Below are 14831 nucleotides of genomic sequence, written 5' to 3' on the forward strand. Positions count from 1 at the left end.
TTATAAATCAGAAGGTCTAGTCCACTTCTATCTATCTGTGTGACCTGAGACAGGTGTTTAGCCTTTCTGGGTCTCTCTTCTGAGATGGGTGATGAGTCAGTCCACTGGAACTTGCTAGAAACTCAGCTGGATGTCACGTCACTGCCTCTTCCCTCCATTTAAAGAGGTGAGGGGAAAGGCTTGTGTTTTATGAGGTTTTATTTCATTCATGGGCAAGAGGTTTACTGTTCTGAGTCAGCTGGTAGGCATGGCTGCTTAGTCTGGAATGAGCTCTCAGTCATGGCTTAATCTCACTTTCAGTTTGAAGCTGCCTGGGCTCTAACGAACATTGCCTCTGGAACCTCTCAGCAGACCAAAATTGTCATTGAAGCAGGGGCTGTTCCCATTTTTATAGAGCTGCTTAACTCGGACTTTGAGGATGTACAGGAACAGGTAATGCTCAGATTTGGCTTATTCTTAATGATACCTGTGGTATAATTTTTTTAAAATTTGGTCTTTGTCTTGGTTTTCAGCATAGTACTCTCAAAACCCCTGGAATTTTCTGAGTGGTATGAGGTGTCTTTTGTTATTTGTAGAACCCCTTTCTATCACACCTGAGTCCAGAGGTGACTCATCCTAGGTAACCTTAGGATGGGGTTGGTCATCAGAAAAACTAAACAGGATTAGAGGGTAGGAATCCTTAGCCCCACCCACCAACCTGACCTCACCAGAAGATTTGGTTATAAAAACTCTTGAACGATGGGATTTGGAGAGCGTCTGGGTTGGTGAACAAATTAAATGTGCTGGGAAGGTGGTATCGTCTTCCCTCCTCGCCTTATAGCCTGTTCTATGCATCTTTTTCACGTGGCTGTTCCTTAGTTATGTGCTTTACAGTAAACCAGTAAACATAAGTAAAGTGTTTTCTTGAGTTCAAGTTGTAGCAAATTATCAAACCTGAGGAGGGGATTGTAGTAATCCTCAAATTTATAGCTGGTCAGTCAGAAGTACAGGTGGCCCCTGGGACTTGCAACTGTCTGAAGTAGGGGCAGTTTTGTGGGACTCACCTGTGGGCCCTTAACCTGTAGGGTTTATGCTTATACCAGGAGTTGGTGTCAGAATTGAATTAAATTGTTGGCGTCAGAATTGTTGATGTGGAAAAAACTCCACACATTAATGGTGTCAAAAGTGGTGTTGGAAAAAAGACACCGTAGTACCTATTTTTCAGTACCCATAGATCATGGAGATAAAGATATCACTTCCATTCCTTCCACTGGATTCTTGTTAGTTGGATAGAAGTGGAGAGTGGCAGTGGGATCTTGTGACCACTTTCTCCTTTTCTGGGAGGCAGGATGGGGAGGTCCTGTTTTCTCTGGCTGCAGCACAAATGGCAGCCTGTCTTCCCCTACTGAACCAGGAACTCCCAGGGGGAAGGTCCTTATAGAGCAAGTGGGCAATAACGATTTCAACAGGTAGGTTACCTGAATGTGTTTGGTATGTCTCAGGCCTTGACACGGTTCTCGGCCTGATGGGCATTCACTCTGTAGTTGTGACTATGAAGTACCCACAGAAGCTACCAGGCTCTCTGAGTTACAGTCCCATCATCCCCTTTTCAGGCAGTCTGGGCACTGGGAAACATAGCTGGAGACAGCTCTGTCTGCCGAGATTACGTCTTGAACTGTTCCATCCTTAATCCTTTGTTAACGTGAGTAATTATTATCATCTGCACCTGGGGCATCTGTAGATGCCATATGGCAGATCATTTGGGGCAGCTTACTTGATCCCTTAAGATGACTGGTAAATACAAAAACTCTAAAAGTGCATTCTGATTGCTGAAGTAAAATATAGGTATATTTTGAAAGTAAGAAGATTATGCCACTGGTCTGTGCCATGGCAGATCTTGTTCCTTGCTTCTTGGTACTGTAGAACCTTATGTTGGTCATATCTGCTTCACTGTTGAACCAGGGAAGAAAGGTAGGGTAGCCCATCTGGAAAAATCCAACCTTCTCTACAGAATGCATTGATTTGCTTTGGGGTTATGCATAGGTACATTGGACTACTCTGTTATAAATCATAGATCAAAGACCCCATGAAGGATAATTTGGACATCTCAGATGAATGAACTGTTCTTCAGAGACCACAGTCTCATAGGCTACGATTGTCACTTTCATGGAACCTTCACAGAAAACCATTCCATACTGATGTGAGGGCTAAAGCCCTCACACTAGACCTTCAGTTTTTATTTCCAAAGTGAATACTACTTCTTGTCCCAGGACTTGTGGCCAGAATTAGGGACACAGTATGTTTTATCTTCAAAGCTTTGCAGGCTTACTCAAGATTTAGCCCTCTGTTTAGTTCTTATTATCTATGGTATTAATTAACCATAGCTGGTCCTGCACAGGATTATTCTGTGGAGAGGCTGGCCTCCTGGCCCAAACCGGCTTTATTAACTTAAGACTATGGGTAGGAAGAAATAGACACACTGCTAGAGTCTTAGGAATATGATTGAATTTGCCCCCCAGGGTTCATTGGCAGCAGCTCTATGCCAGGGCATCAGTGCTTAGGATCTGACTTTACTGTTTCCTTCAGACTCCTTACCAAGTCCACACGACTGACAATGACACGGAATGCAGTCTGGGCCCTGTCAAATCTCTGCCGAGGGAAGAACCCACCCCCAGAGTTTGCAAAGGTAAGTTTACCGATCTCTAAGTGACAGCAGATTCCTTAATATGGAGTTTTTAAGTCTTTGGGGGTATCCCTGAGAGTCTCAAATCATGGGAAACTGAAAGAACCAATTGTCAATGAAGTAAGTGAACTTGTGTGCCTGGGTGGTAAAGTGCAAAGATAGGCCTGAAGATTTGATGTAATAGAGATCCCTAGGATCTAGAATTACTTGTGGGGTTAGTGCTGGTATAGCTCTGCCCCGCCATGAGTCTCACTCTGCTTCCAATAGGTCTCTCCTTGTTTGCCTGTACTGTCTCGCCTACTCTTCAGCAGCGACTCAGACTTGCTGGCAGATGCTTGCTGGGCCCTCTCTTATCTATCTGATGGCCCCAATGAGAAGATCCAGGCGGTCATAGACTCTGGAGTCTGCCGGAGATTGGTAGAGCTTCTGATGTGAGTAGTCCGAGTTAGAGAGGGTACAGGTTCCCTAAGCTTCTCCATGCTCAGACTAAAGAGTCACAGTCAGCGGTTTGCTGTCCTACCCAAAGGTCTGGAGCCATGAGAATGCTGCCAGCTTTGGTGGTCAGCAGGACTGAACATGGTGTGTTGGCCCTCTGCTGATCAGATCTCCCTCCTCTGTAGGCACAATGATTACAAAGTGGCTTCTCCTGCCTTGAGAGCTGTGGGTAACATCGTCACTGGGGATGACATCCAGACCCAGGTAAGGAGAAGGAAGGTGCAGGATTTTAGCTCAGACCAGCTATGGGAGAGCATTGTAGAGAGCTGCTTGTGGACAAACGCCTTCTCTGTAAAGGGCTCTAGTCCTGATGGGAGGCAGCATGGTCTAGGAGAAAAGCATGAGCTTGAGTATAAAATTCCACTTTCTATATGATCATGGCAACTCGGTTCTTTCTTTTCTTCTGTAAATTGAAAGCACATCATCATCCGGTAGGTGCTTATGAAAGAAAACTAAATGGAACAACTGGACATTGTTTCAAAGTGTCTAGTTTAGTGGCATTAAGTATATTCACATTGTTACTCAGTTATCGCCACCATCCATCTGCAGAACTTTTTCATCATCTCAAACTGAAATTGTATACCCATTAAACTCTGACTCCCCGTTCCCCCAACTCCTCACCCCTAGCGACCACAATTCTACTTTCTGTCTCTATGTGTTAGGCTGCCCTAGGTACCTCATATAAATGGATTCATGTACTAGTTCTCCTTTTGCATCTGGCTTATTTCACTTAGTATATAATATCTTCAAAATTCATCCATGTGTATGTATACACATTATTTTGTTTATCCATCAGTGGACATCTGGGTGGTTGTCACCTTTCGCTCCTGTGAACATTGGTGTACAAATATCTGTTCAAGTCCCTGCTTTCAGTTCTTTTGGGTGTATACCTAGAAGTGGAATTACTGGTTCTTATGGTAATTTTATGTGTTTGTTTTTGTTTTTGTTTGTGGGTTTTTTTTTTTGTTTTTTGGTTTTTTTTGAGGAACCACTATACTGTTTTGCACAGCTTCTGTGCTATTTTGCATTCCCATCATCAATGTACCAGGTTCCAATTTCTCCACATCCTTGCCAACAACTTGTTATTTTTTGGTTTTTTTGATAATAGCTATTCTAATGGATGTGAAGTGAAATCTCGTTTTGACTTGCATTTCCCTAACCATTAGTGATATTGTGCATCTTTTCATGAACTTATTGTCCATCTGCATATCTATTTTGGAGAAATGTCTATTGAAGTCCTTTGCTTTTTGTTTGTTTGTTTGTTTGTTTTGTGACTGGTTGGTACAGGGATCAAACCCTGGACATTGGTGTTATCAACACCAGGCTCTAACCAGCTGAGCTAACCGGCCAGCCCCACCTTTGCTTATTTTTTAATTGGGTTATTTGGGAATATTTTTTGTTGTTTAGTTGTAGGAATTCTCCATATATTCTGGATACTAATCTCTTATCAGATAGATACTTTGCAAATATTTTCTCCCGTTATGTGGTTTTCCCTTTTTACTCTGGTATCTTGTTGCACAAAAGTTTTTAATTTTCATTAAGTCCAATTTATCTAATTTTTCTTTTGTTGTTTTTTGTGCTTTTGGTGTTCTAGGTCATTCTTAACTGTTCAGCCCTCCCTTGCCTCCTCCACTTGCTGAGCAGCCCCAAGGAGTCAATCCGGAAGGAAGCTTGCTGGACCATTTCGAACATCACCGCAGGCAACAGGGCTCAAATACAGGTAGAACAGGCAGGGAGGCTGAGGGGCATGGGGTGGCATAGGAACATAGGAGGTTGTGGGATATTTATTTCCAGAAGAAATAATTTGTTTCCCTTTAGAAATTGGGTCAGTATGTGCTGTTGGTCAAAGATTCTATGTAGTCAGAGCTGTATTCCTCTGTGGCCTGTCACATATATGGGAAGAACAAAGGAGAACTAACAGGAGGGAAGATGTCTAAATTTTAGCCGATTTGGGAACTGGATTTACTTTCTCTTTTTGAAGTCACTTTCTCCTTCTATCCCCCTTCCCCCAATCCTCTCTCAGGCTGTCATAGATGCAAATATCTTCCCTGTGTTGATTGAAATTCTTCAGAAAGCAGAGTTCCGTACAAGGAAAGAGGCAGCCTGGGCCATCACCAATGCCACATCAGGAGGAACCCCTGAGCAGATCAGGTATCACATTCCTTTCCTGTTTTCTTGAATGATATGTGCACTCTCTCTCTCTTTGCTCATGGTTTACAGATGACCTCTAAACTGCTTTTGCTGGGATAGGTCTACTCCCTAGTCCACCTACAATAGGGTTTGACTGATAAGCTGCTATATTGACACTGGAATCTGGAATAGATTCCTGTAGATCATGATATGTAGTACCTCTTTTCCCTTCTGGATAATAGAAACCTATGACATAGACATCCATCCTTCCTCTACTTCCTGTCCTCCAGAGGACTGAAATCTATGTGATTTTCATTTACTCATACAAAATGAAGGGGAACCATGCTGTGGCTCAATCAAAGCAGCTTCTTTGAAAAGGAGAAGTCTATGGTAGCATCCACATGTGAAATGAACTACACCACTAGCAATGAGAGGGTGGAGAGATTGAGACAGAGAAAGGATGGATAGTTATCAAGGCTCAGTAAGAGTGGATTGCTGAGAGTGTTGACATGTATGAGGAAGACCACAGGCCAAAGCACCTGCCCAGCGCTTCAGTTGCCCTGTGTTAATTTAGAACTTGCCTGGTCTCTGGCCCCCAGGTACCTGGTCTCATTGGGCTGCATCAAACCACTATGCGACTTGCTGACTGTTATGGATTCAAAGATTGTACAAGTGGCTCTCAATGGACTGGAGAACATCCTGCGGCTTGGAGAGCAAGAGGGCAAGCGCAGTGGCTCAGGGGTCAATCCCTACTGTGGCCTCATTGAGGAAGCCTATGGTATGTGCCCTCTCCCCAACCTCACCTCCCCCTTAAATAGAGAGGTTCTAAGTCAGAACTTGGGGGCTGTAAGCCTCCAAAGTGTGAGGGAGGGTGTGCTGGGGAACATCCGTATGTGAGGGGGGTGTGTTGGGGAACACCCATATGTGGGGGGGGGGCGTGTGTTGGGGAACATCCATATGTGGCGGGTTGGTGCTGGGGAACATCTGTATGTGAGGGGCGGGAGCTGGGGAACATCCGAATGTGAGGGGCGGGAGCTGGGGAACATCCGTATGTGAGGGGGTATGCTGGGGAACATCTCCAGCTTCCATGAGACTTGAGTTTGAGTTTCTAAAAACAGTTAAGAACTCCTGCTCTAGGATGTTATACCTTCCACAGGGTTTCAGATGTTCCATGGCAGTAACAGGTTTGTACTGATAGCTGGGATAGAGCTAGGATTTGGATTTGGGTCGTCTTTTGAATCCAGGATTTTATCCCATCAGTTCCTTCTCCCTCTGAGGAGCAATAGATCAATTCTATTTCTTTTTTTTTTTTTTTTTTTTTTTTTTGTGACCGGCGCTCAGCCAGGGAGTGCACCGGTCATCCTTATATAGGATCCGAACCCGCGGCGGCGGGAGCGTTGCCGCGCTGCTAGCGCAGCACGCTACCGAGTGCGCCACGGGCTCAGCCCAGATCAATTCTATTTCTGACAGGCTCTACCTAGTAAATAAGTGTGACACAGATGCGAAGATAAAGATCCAAAACTGATAATAATTAGGAGCTGGAAGGCATGTGTTTTTTTTTGGTTTTTTTTTTTGTCTTTTTCGTGACCGGCACTCAGCCAGTGAGTGCACCGGCCATTCCCATATAGGATCCGAACCCGCGGCGGGAGCGTTGCCGCGCTCCCAGCGCTGCACTCTCCCGAGTGCGCCACGGGCTCGGCCCTGGAAGGCATGTGTTTCCAACAGTTTCTGCAAGTTCCAATAAGAGTGCTGGATTGACTCATCACCCATATCTGAGAAGAGAGGCTAATGATTTGCCCAGGTCATGCAGCTAAATTAAAGCAGAATCAGGACTAGAACCTCTAATTTCTTAACTGACATTTTGCTGTCTTTCGTTTGGGATTCTGTAGTTTTGGGAAGAGATCTTGACTCTCCTCTTTCAGGTCAAAGAATAATCTGATCATATTATTTGTATTTGTAAACACTAACATACCTCAGGAAAGGAAAAATAGATAAATGTTTCATCAGTTCACAGGAAAGCACTCACACTTCACTCTCTCTCCTTCTTGCCACCATAGGATTGGATAAAATTGAGTTTCTCCAGAGCCATGAGAACCAGGAGATCTACCAGAAGGCCTTCGACCTCATTGAGCACTACTTTGGTGTAGAAGATGATGATAGCAGTCTGGCTCCCCAAGTGGATGAAACGCAACAGCAGTTCATCTTCCAGCAGCCTGAGGCCCCCATGGAGGGCTTCCAGCTATAATGTCTGCCTCCGGGGAGGGGAGGGGATGGGAAGCACCACCAAACAGCAGAAGAGCAGCCCTCTGGTGGGTGGGAAACCAGCCCTCCCACCATCAGCCACCACACACCTCTGCTGCCCTGGAGACTGTGCTCTTGACCTGCTCCGCCCCCTTCCCTGGAGGGATCACCCTCTGGACAGACAGAATCATCTGAGGCTCACATTTGGGTTTTGTGACAAGAAGGGGACGTGTTGGGTTTTTCTTCCTTACACTATATTTCGGCTACACACATGTCTTTAACCCAGGAGCCCAGGGGTAGACAAAGGAGGACTGAGGTAATCAATTAATTTGCACCTTTTTTTATTTTTCTTTTTTTATTTTTTTCTTTAGTGGTTACTTCCTTCCCTTTTATCTTCCTTCATCCTTCTCAGTCGTCTGCCCTGATCTGTGTAACTCTTATCTTGGGTACTTGAGCAGATGGAATATTCCAGAGGTGGGAGGTGGGAGGGGAGGGGAGAAATCCAAAACAAAGTGTTGTTGTTCTGACAGAATATTAATCTTGTATGCTTGGATTGAGTTATTTAATTTTTTTTCTTTTGCACATTTTTCTTGTATTAAGATTGCTCTTCCCAAGAGCTATGAGTTCCTGGTTTTAGGAATCCCAGCTGCCAGCATTGTCTGGGACTAGAGGCTGATAGGGAGGCCACCATGAGACATAGGCCCCTCCCTCCCTCTGACCCCTTGCCCAGACCACTTTAGTTCGGGAGATCCCCCTCACTCTCCTGGGGCAGGTACACCAGTGGGAGTGGAGGGAAGGAGTATAGGCCTTCAGACGGGGCTTCCCATGTGTAGCTACTGATCCCATGTTTCCTACTCACCTTCCAAATGGTGCGACCCACCTTCATTTGTTTACTTGAAAATTCCCCTCAGAGTTGAGTGAACCTTTGAGGTGGCTGTATTTTCTCCTAAGCTTGGGGCGGGGGGGGCTATGGTCATTCCTTTCTCCTGAAGAGAAGGTCCTTGCTCTGGTAACCCATAAGTTACAGAGGAGGTTGGAGTGAGAGTGTCATGTATTGGGATAGTCAGGGATCCCTGCCTTTGGCCTTTCTTCTTCTTCCATAGTTGGATCATGTATATTTTACTTCCAAAGGAGAGAATGTCAAAAAGTTCTGTATTTTTTTATATTCTGTATATTAGGTAGGTCAATTTTAATTGGTCTCAAGAGGAAGAACTGTCTGTAATTTCTGTAGGTAGGATACTGTGAGGAAGACCAAAAAGAGATGTGGAAGGTCCCTTGCTCAGGAGGCATGAGCTTGGTCCTTTTCCTCTCTGCTTGGATTCTGGACCACCACCTGGGACCAACCGTAAGCTCTGAAACCTTTTATAAAGCAGGTCAGCCTGGTCTGATTGTTCTGGTACCTGAAGGGAGCAAGGATGGTGTCAGGGCCTGGCGAAGTCTATCACTCTAGTCCTCACTGCTGCACATCCTGCTTTACATCAGAGAAACCCAGAAGGCAGTCTGCCTTCTCAGATTGGATCTCCGAGGCCGTTGTCCACATAAGTTATTAGACATGGCTGCCTCTCCTGTTATCACAGAAACTTAGCAGCCTAAATACTTATGTGAGAGCTCTTGGTATCTTCCCTCTTTGGGATACTTGTACCTGGTTTGGGTTTTCCCTTCCTTGTGACAATTATAATCCAGATGCCTTTTCTTTCTCTTTGAGTAAAGCTAGTGCAGTGCTTCAGAGGCTTGCCTATGCCTCCGGATGGATTACATGATAGTAAAGCCCGGCTTTTGGGGATGGGGTGGAGGAAGTTGTCAGCTAAGTGTAGACCATCAATGGAGCTGAAGGCACAATCAGCTCTGCCCCCCACCTCCCCAATGTGGATAGTCAGAGGTGCCCTGTTCCAAGCTATGCTTTTCCTTCCCCAGAAACTATGCCATTCTTGTTCCCATTCCTACACACCTCCTTCTGGCTCAGATCAAATCCATGCCCCTCTGCCTATAGATCTTAAGTTCAGGTGCTTATTGTTGGCCATTGGTCTTAAATTTGCCCTCTCCTTCTAGTGTTGAGGTCCCACTCCAGAGCCATTTCCTGTGGAAGGTGGTTTAGGGCTGGCATTTATCACTGAAAAATGACACCAGTGTTATATCACCTTGATAAATTCAATGCCACTCAACAGCTTGGGAATAATGACTACCAATCTGCAATCGCCCTGGAAGGCAAAGGGCTGGACCTTTTCACTTGGCCTGCTGCCTCCATTACAAATCTATAAAACTATTCTACAGTTCAAAGAAAACCTCCCCACTCCACCACGCCCGCCACCCCCCGCCATCCCATCATCCTTGTCCGAAGAGCAGAGCGACTTAGTAAGATCTCCTTTGTACAATCTCAAGCAACAGTTAAGTCCCTGACATTGGGGCCATATTCTTGAATGAGACATACAGATCCTGCTTTCCCAACTGTTCCTTCAAAATCTCTTCGGCTCTGGTTCCTGTACCACATGGAAGACTCTTTTTTTGGTCATTGGCTGCTGCTTTTAAAGCCAGTTTTCTCTAAGGCCTTCAAAAGCTGAATTCTACTGGGGGCATAATGTGAAGACAGATTACTCATTAGAGAAAAGTGGCTTCTAGGAGCTTTCTTTTGTGTCTTCCCTCAGACCATGTTTTCCCATTATCTTCCTCTAACCCCTTTTCAGTCAACAAGTGAAGTTCTTCCAGCCCACAGAGGCAGTAACATCATCTTTTGTATCTTATCCTCTCCTTTGGCTATCTTTGAAGAAAGATATTTTAGTCCAGGCTTGAGAACCATTCTTTGTAGGCAGCCCCCATCTGGACTCCAGAACCTGGCCTAAGTGAGGTTAAAGGCTTTCCAGCAGATTTCTGAAAGGTTATTGCCAGGACACGGGGTCTTCCCAGCCTGCTATAGGGAAAAGCATGGTAAGTCAAGGCTTATTGTTGGAATCCTCATCTGTTTGCACATGGCTGGTATATCCATTTCAAGATCTCTGCTGGGAGTGGAGGTATCTATGTATGGATTAAGAGGACAAGGAACCTTTTTCCTAGCTACTGTGTTCAAATACTGTTTTGAACAGTGCCTGCTATTCTTTATTGTCAGCCCCTCTAGGCATCCTACTCCCGAATCATCTTCTCTAGTACTAACGGGGTCTCTGGTGTTAAAAGCCTGCCTTCAATTCCCAGCTATCTCCAGTGACCTCCTGGCCTTGATGTTGGCTGTAATCTGCTGTTAGACCATGTGCCCTCAGCTGGCCAGCCTGGTTACTTGGGTTAGTTGGCACAAATTAACCCTCCAAGGAGCCGGTGTTGATGACCTCAGCTTTCAGAGACCCTTGGTGTTTCCCTTAGATCTATTCCTTCATCTCTCTTTGCCCTGGAAGATATCTTCCAGGAGCCCTATTTTTTGGAGCTGAACTGCACAGATTATAGCTGCTACTGTGGGAGAGGAAAAGAAGGCTCTTAGGCACAGGCTTTCTATTTCTCTCAAGCCAAACCAGTTCAAAATGAAAACTATCTAGCAAAATGAACTGCATTTCCATTTTCTCATGTCTACCTGCCCTCCCTCACCTCTTAGAGTTATACCTGTTTCTAGCACATTAGAAGGGAAGGAAAGGAAAGCCTAGTAATACTAACCTCCTCCCCCCACATGTCCTTCTGTGAAGGCCCTGGCTCTTGTTCAGTCTTTATCTCTTCTGCCCTAGACTCACTCAGCTTGGTATCCATCATCTTGAGTATTCCTCGACAGATTCATCTTGTGGGCTTAGATTCTAGATTCTCAGTTGAGGGCAAGGAGCCAGTTTCTCCAGGTTCCTGCTGGTACTCCTGGGACGCAGTAGGGACAGCAGGCTGGGGGCCTCAGGAATGTGTGCGCCTGTTGCCTCCCTGGCAGGCTGGGGAAGGGGGAAAAGGCTTAGTGCACTGAAAATAGGGAATGCTCATTACCAGTAGCATCATCTTCCAGGTAGTACTACCCTAGAAGTTAGTGAGTGTGAGACTGAGGTTGCTCAGAGAAGGTTTCTTCCATAGCCATTTAGAATTGCACATTCTAGACCAACCTTGTCCAGTATTTTTTCTGTGTTTTAGCTTTTAGATTCTTTTGTTAAGGCAACAAGCTGAGAATTTGGCCCTACTGGGATCCATGTGGTGTGCACTAGCTGCTCTTTGTCCAAGGCCTTTATAAATGATTCAGTCATCCCATTGTCTATCCCTAACCCCACTCCCAGATTAAGACCATGGCGAGGGAAGAATTTGAGGTCAAGACCAAATCTGTGAATTAAAACTTATTTTTCCTCTGAGAGGGCATTTTGCTTCAGGCCTGGGCTATGTGAAGAACCAAAGCTGGCTACCAGAGTTAGAAGAGGCAGCATTAAATTCTAGGCTCAGAACACCCTGGGAGCAAGGTTTGCATAGTGTGTCCAGTAAGCTTGGGCCTACCTAGCTACTTCTGGGCCAACCTGACTTCTGATGTTCACATTAGCACATACCTGAACCCCTCTGCTAAACACTAGCCCTGGTCTCCTGTGCAGGTTGGAATTTCAGCCCTGGGTTTGGGGGGAGAGAACTGAATGCCATGTCCTGGGGGTAATAAGGGGAATCAGAGCTCAGAGATCCTAAGATTGGCTGGAAACCTCTGATTCAGAGGATTTCCTTAAATAGTCCACATCTACATGAAACCTCAGGCCCTGTAGTTATGTGTTGACTTTTTTAGCCAGCTTTTGTGGGAACTGCCTTTAAGAACAGAAGGGTGTTTGGGATCCCAACCACTCAACAGACTGGATATATCCCCCAAGATCAGGTTGGGTTTCCTGCTACGGACCTAGAAAGGTGAACAGAATCTTTCTCCTCACTGGTTTTTCTTCCCAAATTCATTTGCTTTTATTTTTCTAAGAACAAAAACTCTGGCTGTTTTCCATGTTCTCAGGGCCCCTGGGTAGACAGACAAAGTCTGATGATTTCAGAGCAGACATAGGCCAAAAAACCATGGCATTGAGTGTGCTGAGTCCAGACAAAATGATATTTATATACACATCCAAATTTGAAGAGAAAATGTATTTCTTTAGGTTTCAAACACTGTAATAGATATAAAGCAAAAATAAAAACCTGTTGCAAAGTTCTAAATTGTCTTTGGTTTGGATTGACCCTAAAGACTAGATTTTGGGGAAGTAAATGAGGAGAGAGGGTGTTTAAACTTGTAGCTTAACAGGGGTGATAAGAATTACACAAACCTGCTCCTGTCATAAAGTTTTTAAATCGGCTTTATTGAAATATAACTGACATACAATAAATTGTACATATTACAATTTGGTAAGTTGAGCATATATGCACCCATGAAACCATCACCACAATCAAGATAGTGAACATATCCATCACTTCCATAAGTTTCCACATGCCCCTTAAGCATCCCTCCTTCCTGCCACACCCCCAGCAACCACTGATGTGTGTTCTGTCACTGTAGTTTAATTTGTATTTTCTAGAGTTTCTAATTTCATCAGCACTGCTCCACAGCCCTTTGAGCCTGCTGAGGTCAAATAGTTAACAAAATCCTCCCTTCAGTTTAGATCAATTCCTAAAACAGAGATTACAGAAAAGCAGCCAAAACGTTGATTGAACCCACAAGGGAGGTTTTGGTGGACAGATAGTGTGTGTTTAAGTTTTAATTAGTAGCCAACATTTAAAAAAATAAATATCTGTCTTGAAAAATACTATCTGGGCCTGAGTTTCTGCTTGGCAGCAATCTGCAAGAGCTGCTCTGTGTTACTACAATCACCCCCATTGCCAACTGTCTCCCTGAGTCTGGCAGGTGCTAATATTGTTGCTATATATTGTTTTATAACAAGGGAGAAAGTAACTTCTTAACCCGTATTTCTTTTTTTTTTTTTTTTTTTTTGTCTTTTTGTGACCGGCCACACCTGGCCACACCGTGAGCGCACCGGCCATCCATATATAGGATCCGAACCCGTGGTGGGAGCACTGCTGCGCTCCCAGCGCCGCACTCTCCCAAGTGCGCCACGGGGTCGGCCCCTTAACCCGTATTTCTATCAAATTTTCTTACTCCTTGCCTCCCCACTCCACTCATATTACTACCCAGCTGGCCCCTGTAGGCCACTGTTGACCCTTCCTGCTACACCTTCCACCCCTTTCATGCACTTTTTTCTTGCTTATATTCTTTTCTCTGTCTAGAACACCCTCTTCCTTGTTGGATTTCCAATATGCTACTCTGGAAATAATCAGGGCCTTGGTTTTAAGAGACCTGGATTTCAAACCTTTTGAGCCTCAGTTCCATCATTATACTATTGTTTCTCAATGTTACCTAGTAAGTACGAACTTTGGTGCTAACTAAGGGTTGGGGAAGACAAGACACAGAACTGCCCTGAAGTGTCTTTAACTGAGACTTTGGGGAAAATAACAATCTTAAGAGCCCTAAAACAATGCCCAGTTAGTACAACAATTCACAATATTCTCTACCCCCAGCTTGATTATATAGGCTCTGGGACCAAAGCATTTAGCCAGCAGTTCTTGCAAGATTCGCTGACTTGTAAGCAAAAAGTAATGTCAACACCTCACACCTCACTGCTTATGCTGTAACAGAGCTCCATCCAGACCTCGGGAGCTAGGACAGATTGCAGAGCACTGGGAAGGCTCTGAGGTGACCTTTGAGCAGGGCCTCAAAAGATTTTGGTTTTTGCCACAAAAGCATTTTGGCAGACAGAGTAGCATCTGCAAAATTTTGAGAAATTCTGGAATAGTTAAAATATAGATGGAGCAAAAAAGGCAGAGGGGATGGGGAGGATTGGCTGGAAACTGGCAGAAGCCAAACCACGTAAGTTTAAAATTCCAGGCGCATGGACTGTTGTTTTATTCCATTATCTACAGGCAATGGGGAAAAAGAATCACGATCTCATATTTGGAGGAAATTTTGGCTTTTTTCAACTTTAGACCCAATGCGACTGGGACCTTGTCTGTAGCGACTGGACCTGGCAGAAAATTCTCATGAATCTGCCTGAGGCCAAATTCCTCCTGCAGGGACCCTCAGCCACTTCCTGAGGGACCGACTGCCAACCTCGTTCCCTGTGATAACGAGGGGAAAAAATAACCTACTTTCACAAATTACCTTGATTCTGCCTCAGAGAAAGCCTGCCACGGTTGCTATTTCTTCTGGGTAAAGGGCAGGGTGGCCAAGTCGTTATGATGGGTGCTAGTGTCAATTCCTTGTTTTGAGTTCCTACTTTTGACTACTCAATACCGATGTGACCTTGGACAAGTTATCTAACCTTTGCCTCACCTCCTCTTGTGTAAAACGGTA

The 14831-nt window shown here is 44.9% G+C and overlaps 1 protein-coding gene across 1 annotated transcript in view; it reads left to right on the forward strand.

Annotated features, from left to right (window-relative positions):
- KPNA6 (karyopherin subunit alpha 6) overlaps positions 1 to 12646 on the forward strand; it is a 56074-nt gene extending 43428 nt beyond the window's left edge. Inside the window, exons 6-14 of the mRNA XM_063104402.1 lie at positions 301 to 432; positions 1593 to 1681; positions 2566 to 2665; positions 2930 to 3093; positions 3283 to 3361; positions 4752 to 4877; positions 5181 to 5308; positions 5887 to 6065; positions 7345 to 12646. Of these exons, the coding sequence (XP_062960472.1) occupies positions 301 to 432; positions 1593 to 1681; positions 2566 to 2665; positions 2930 to 3093; positions 3283 to 3361; positions 4752 to 4877; positions 5181 to 5308; positions 5887 to 6065; positions 7345 to 7532 (1185 nt within the window). The 3' untranslated portion in view covers positions 7533 to 12646. The remainder of the gene's footprint in view (positions 1 to 300; positions 433 to 1592; positions 1682 to 2565; positions 2666 to 2929; positions 3094 to 3282; positions 3362 to 4751; positions 4878 to 5180; positions 5309 to 5886; positions 6066 to 7344) is intronic.
- The last annotated feature ends 2185 nt before the right edge of the window (positions 12647 to 14831 follow it).

Source organism: Cynocephalus volans, chromosome 8, assembly GCF_027409185.1.
Source record: "Cynocephalus volans isolate mCynVol1 chromosome 8, mCynVol1.pri, whole genome shotgun sequence".
Taxonomy (NCBI): domain Eukaryota; kingdom Metazoa; phylum Chordata; class Mammalia; order Dermoptera; family Cynocephalidae; genus Cynocephalus; species Cynocephalus volans.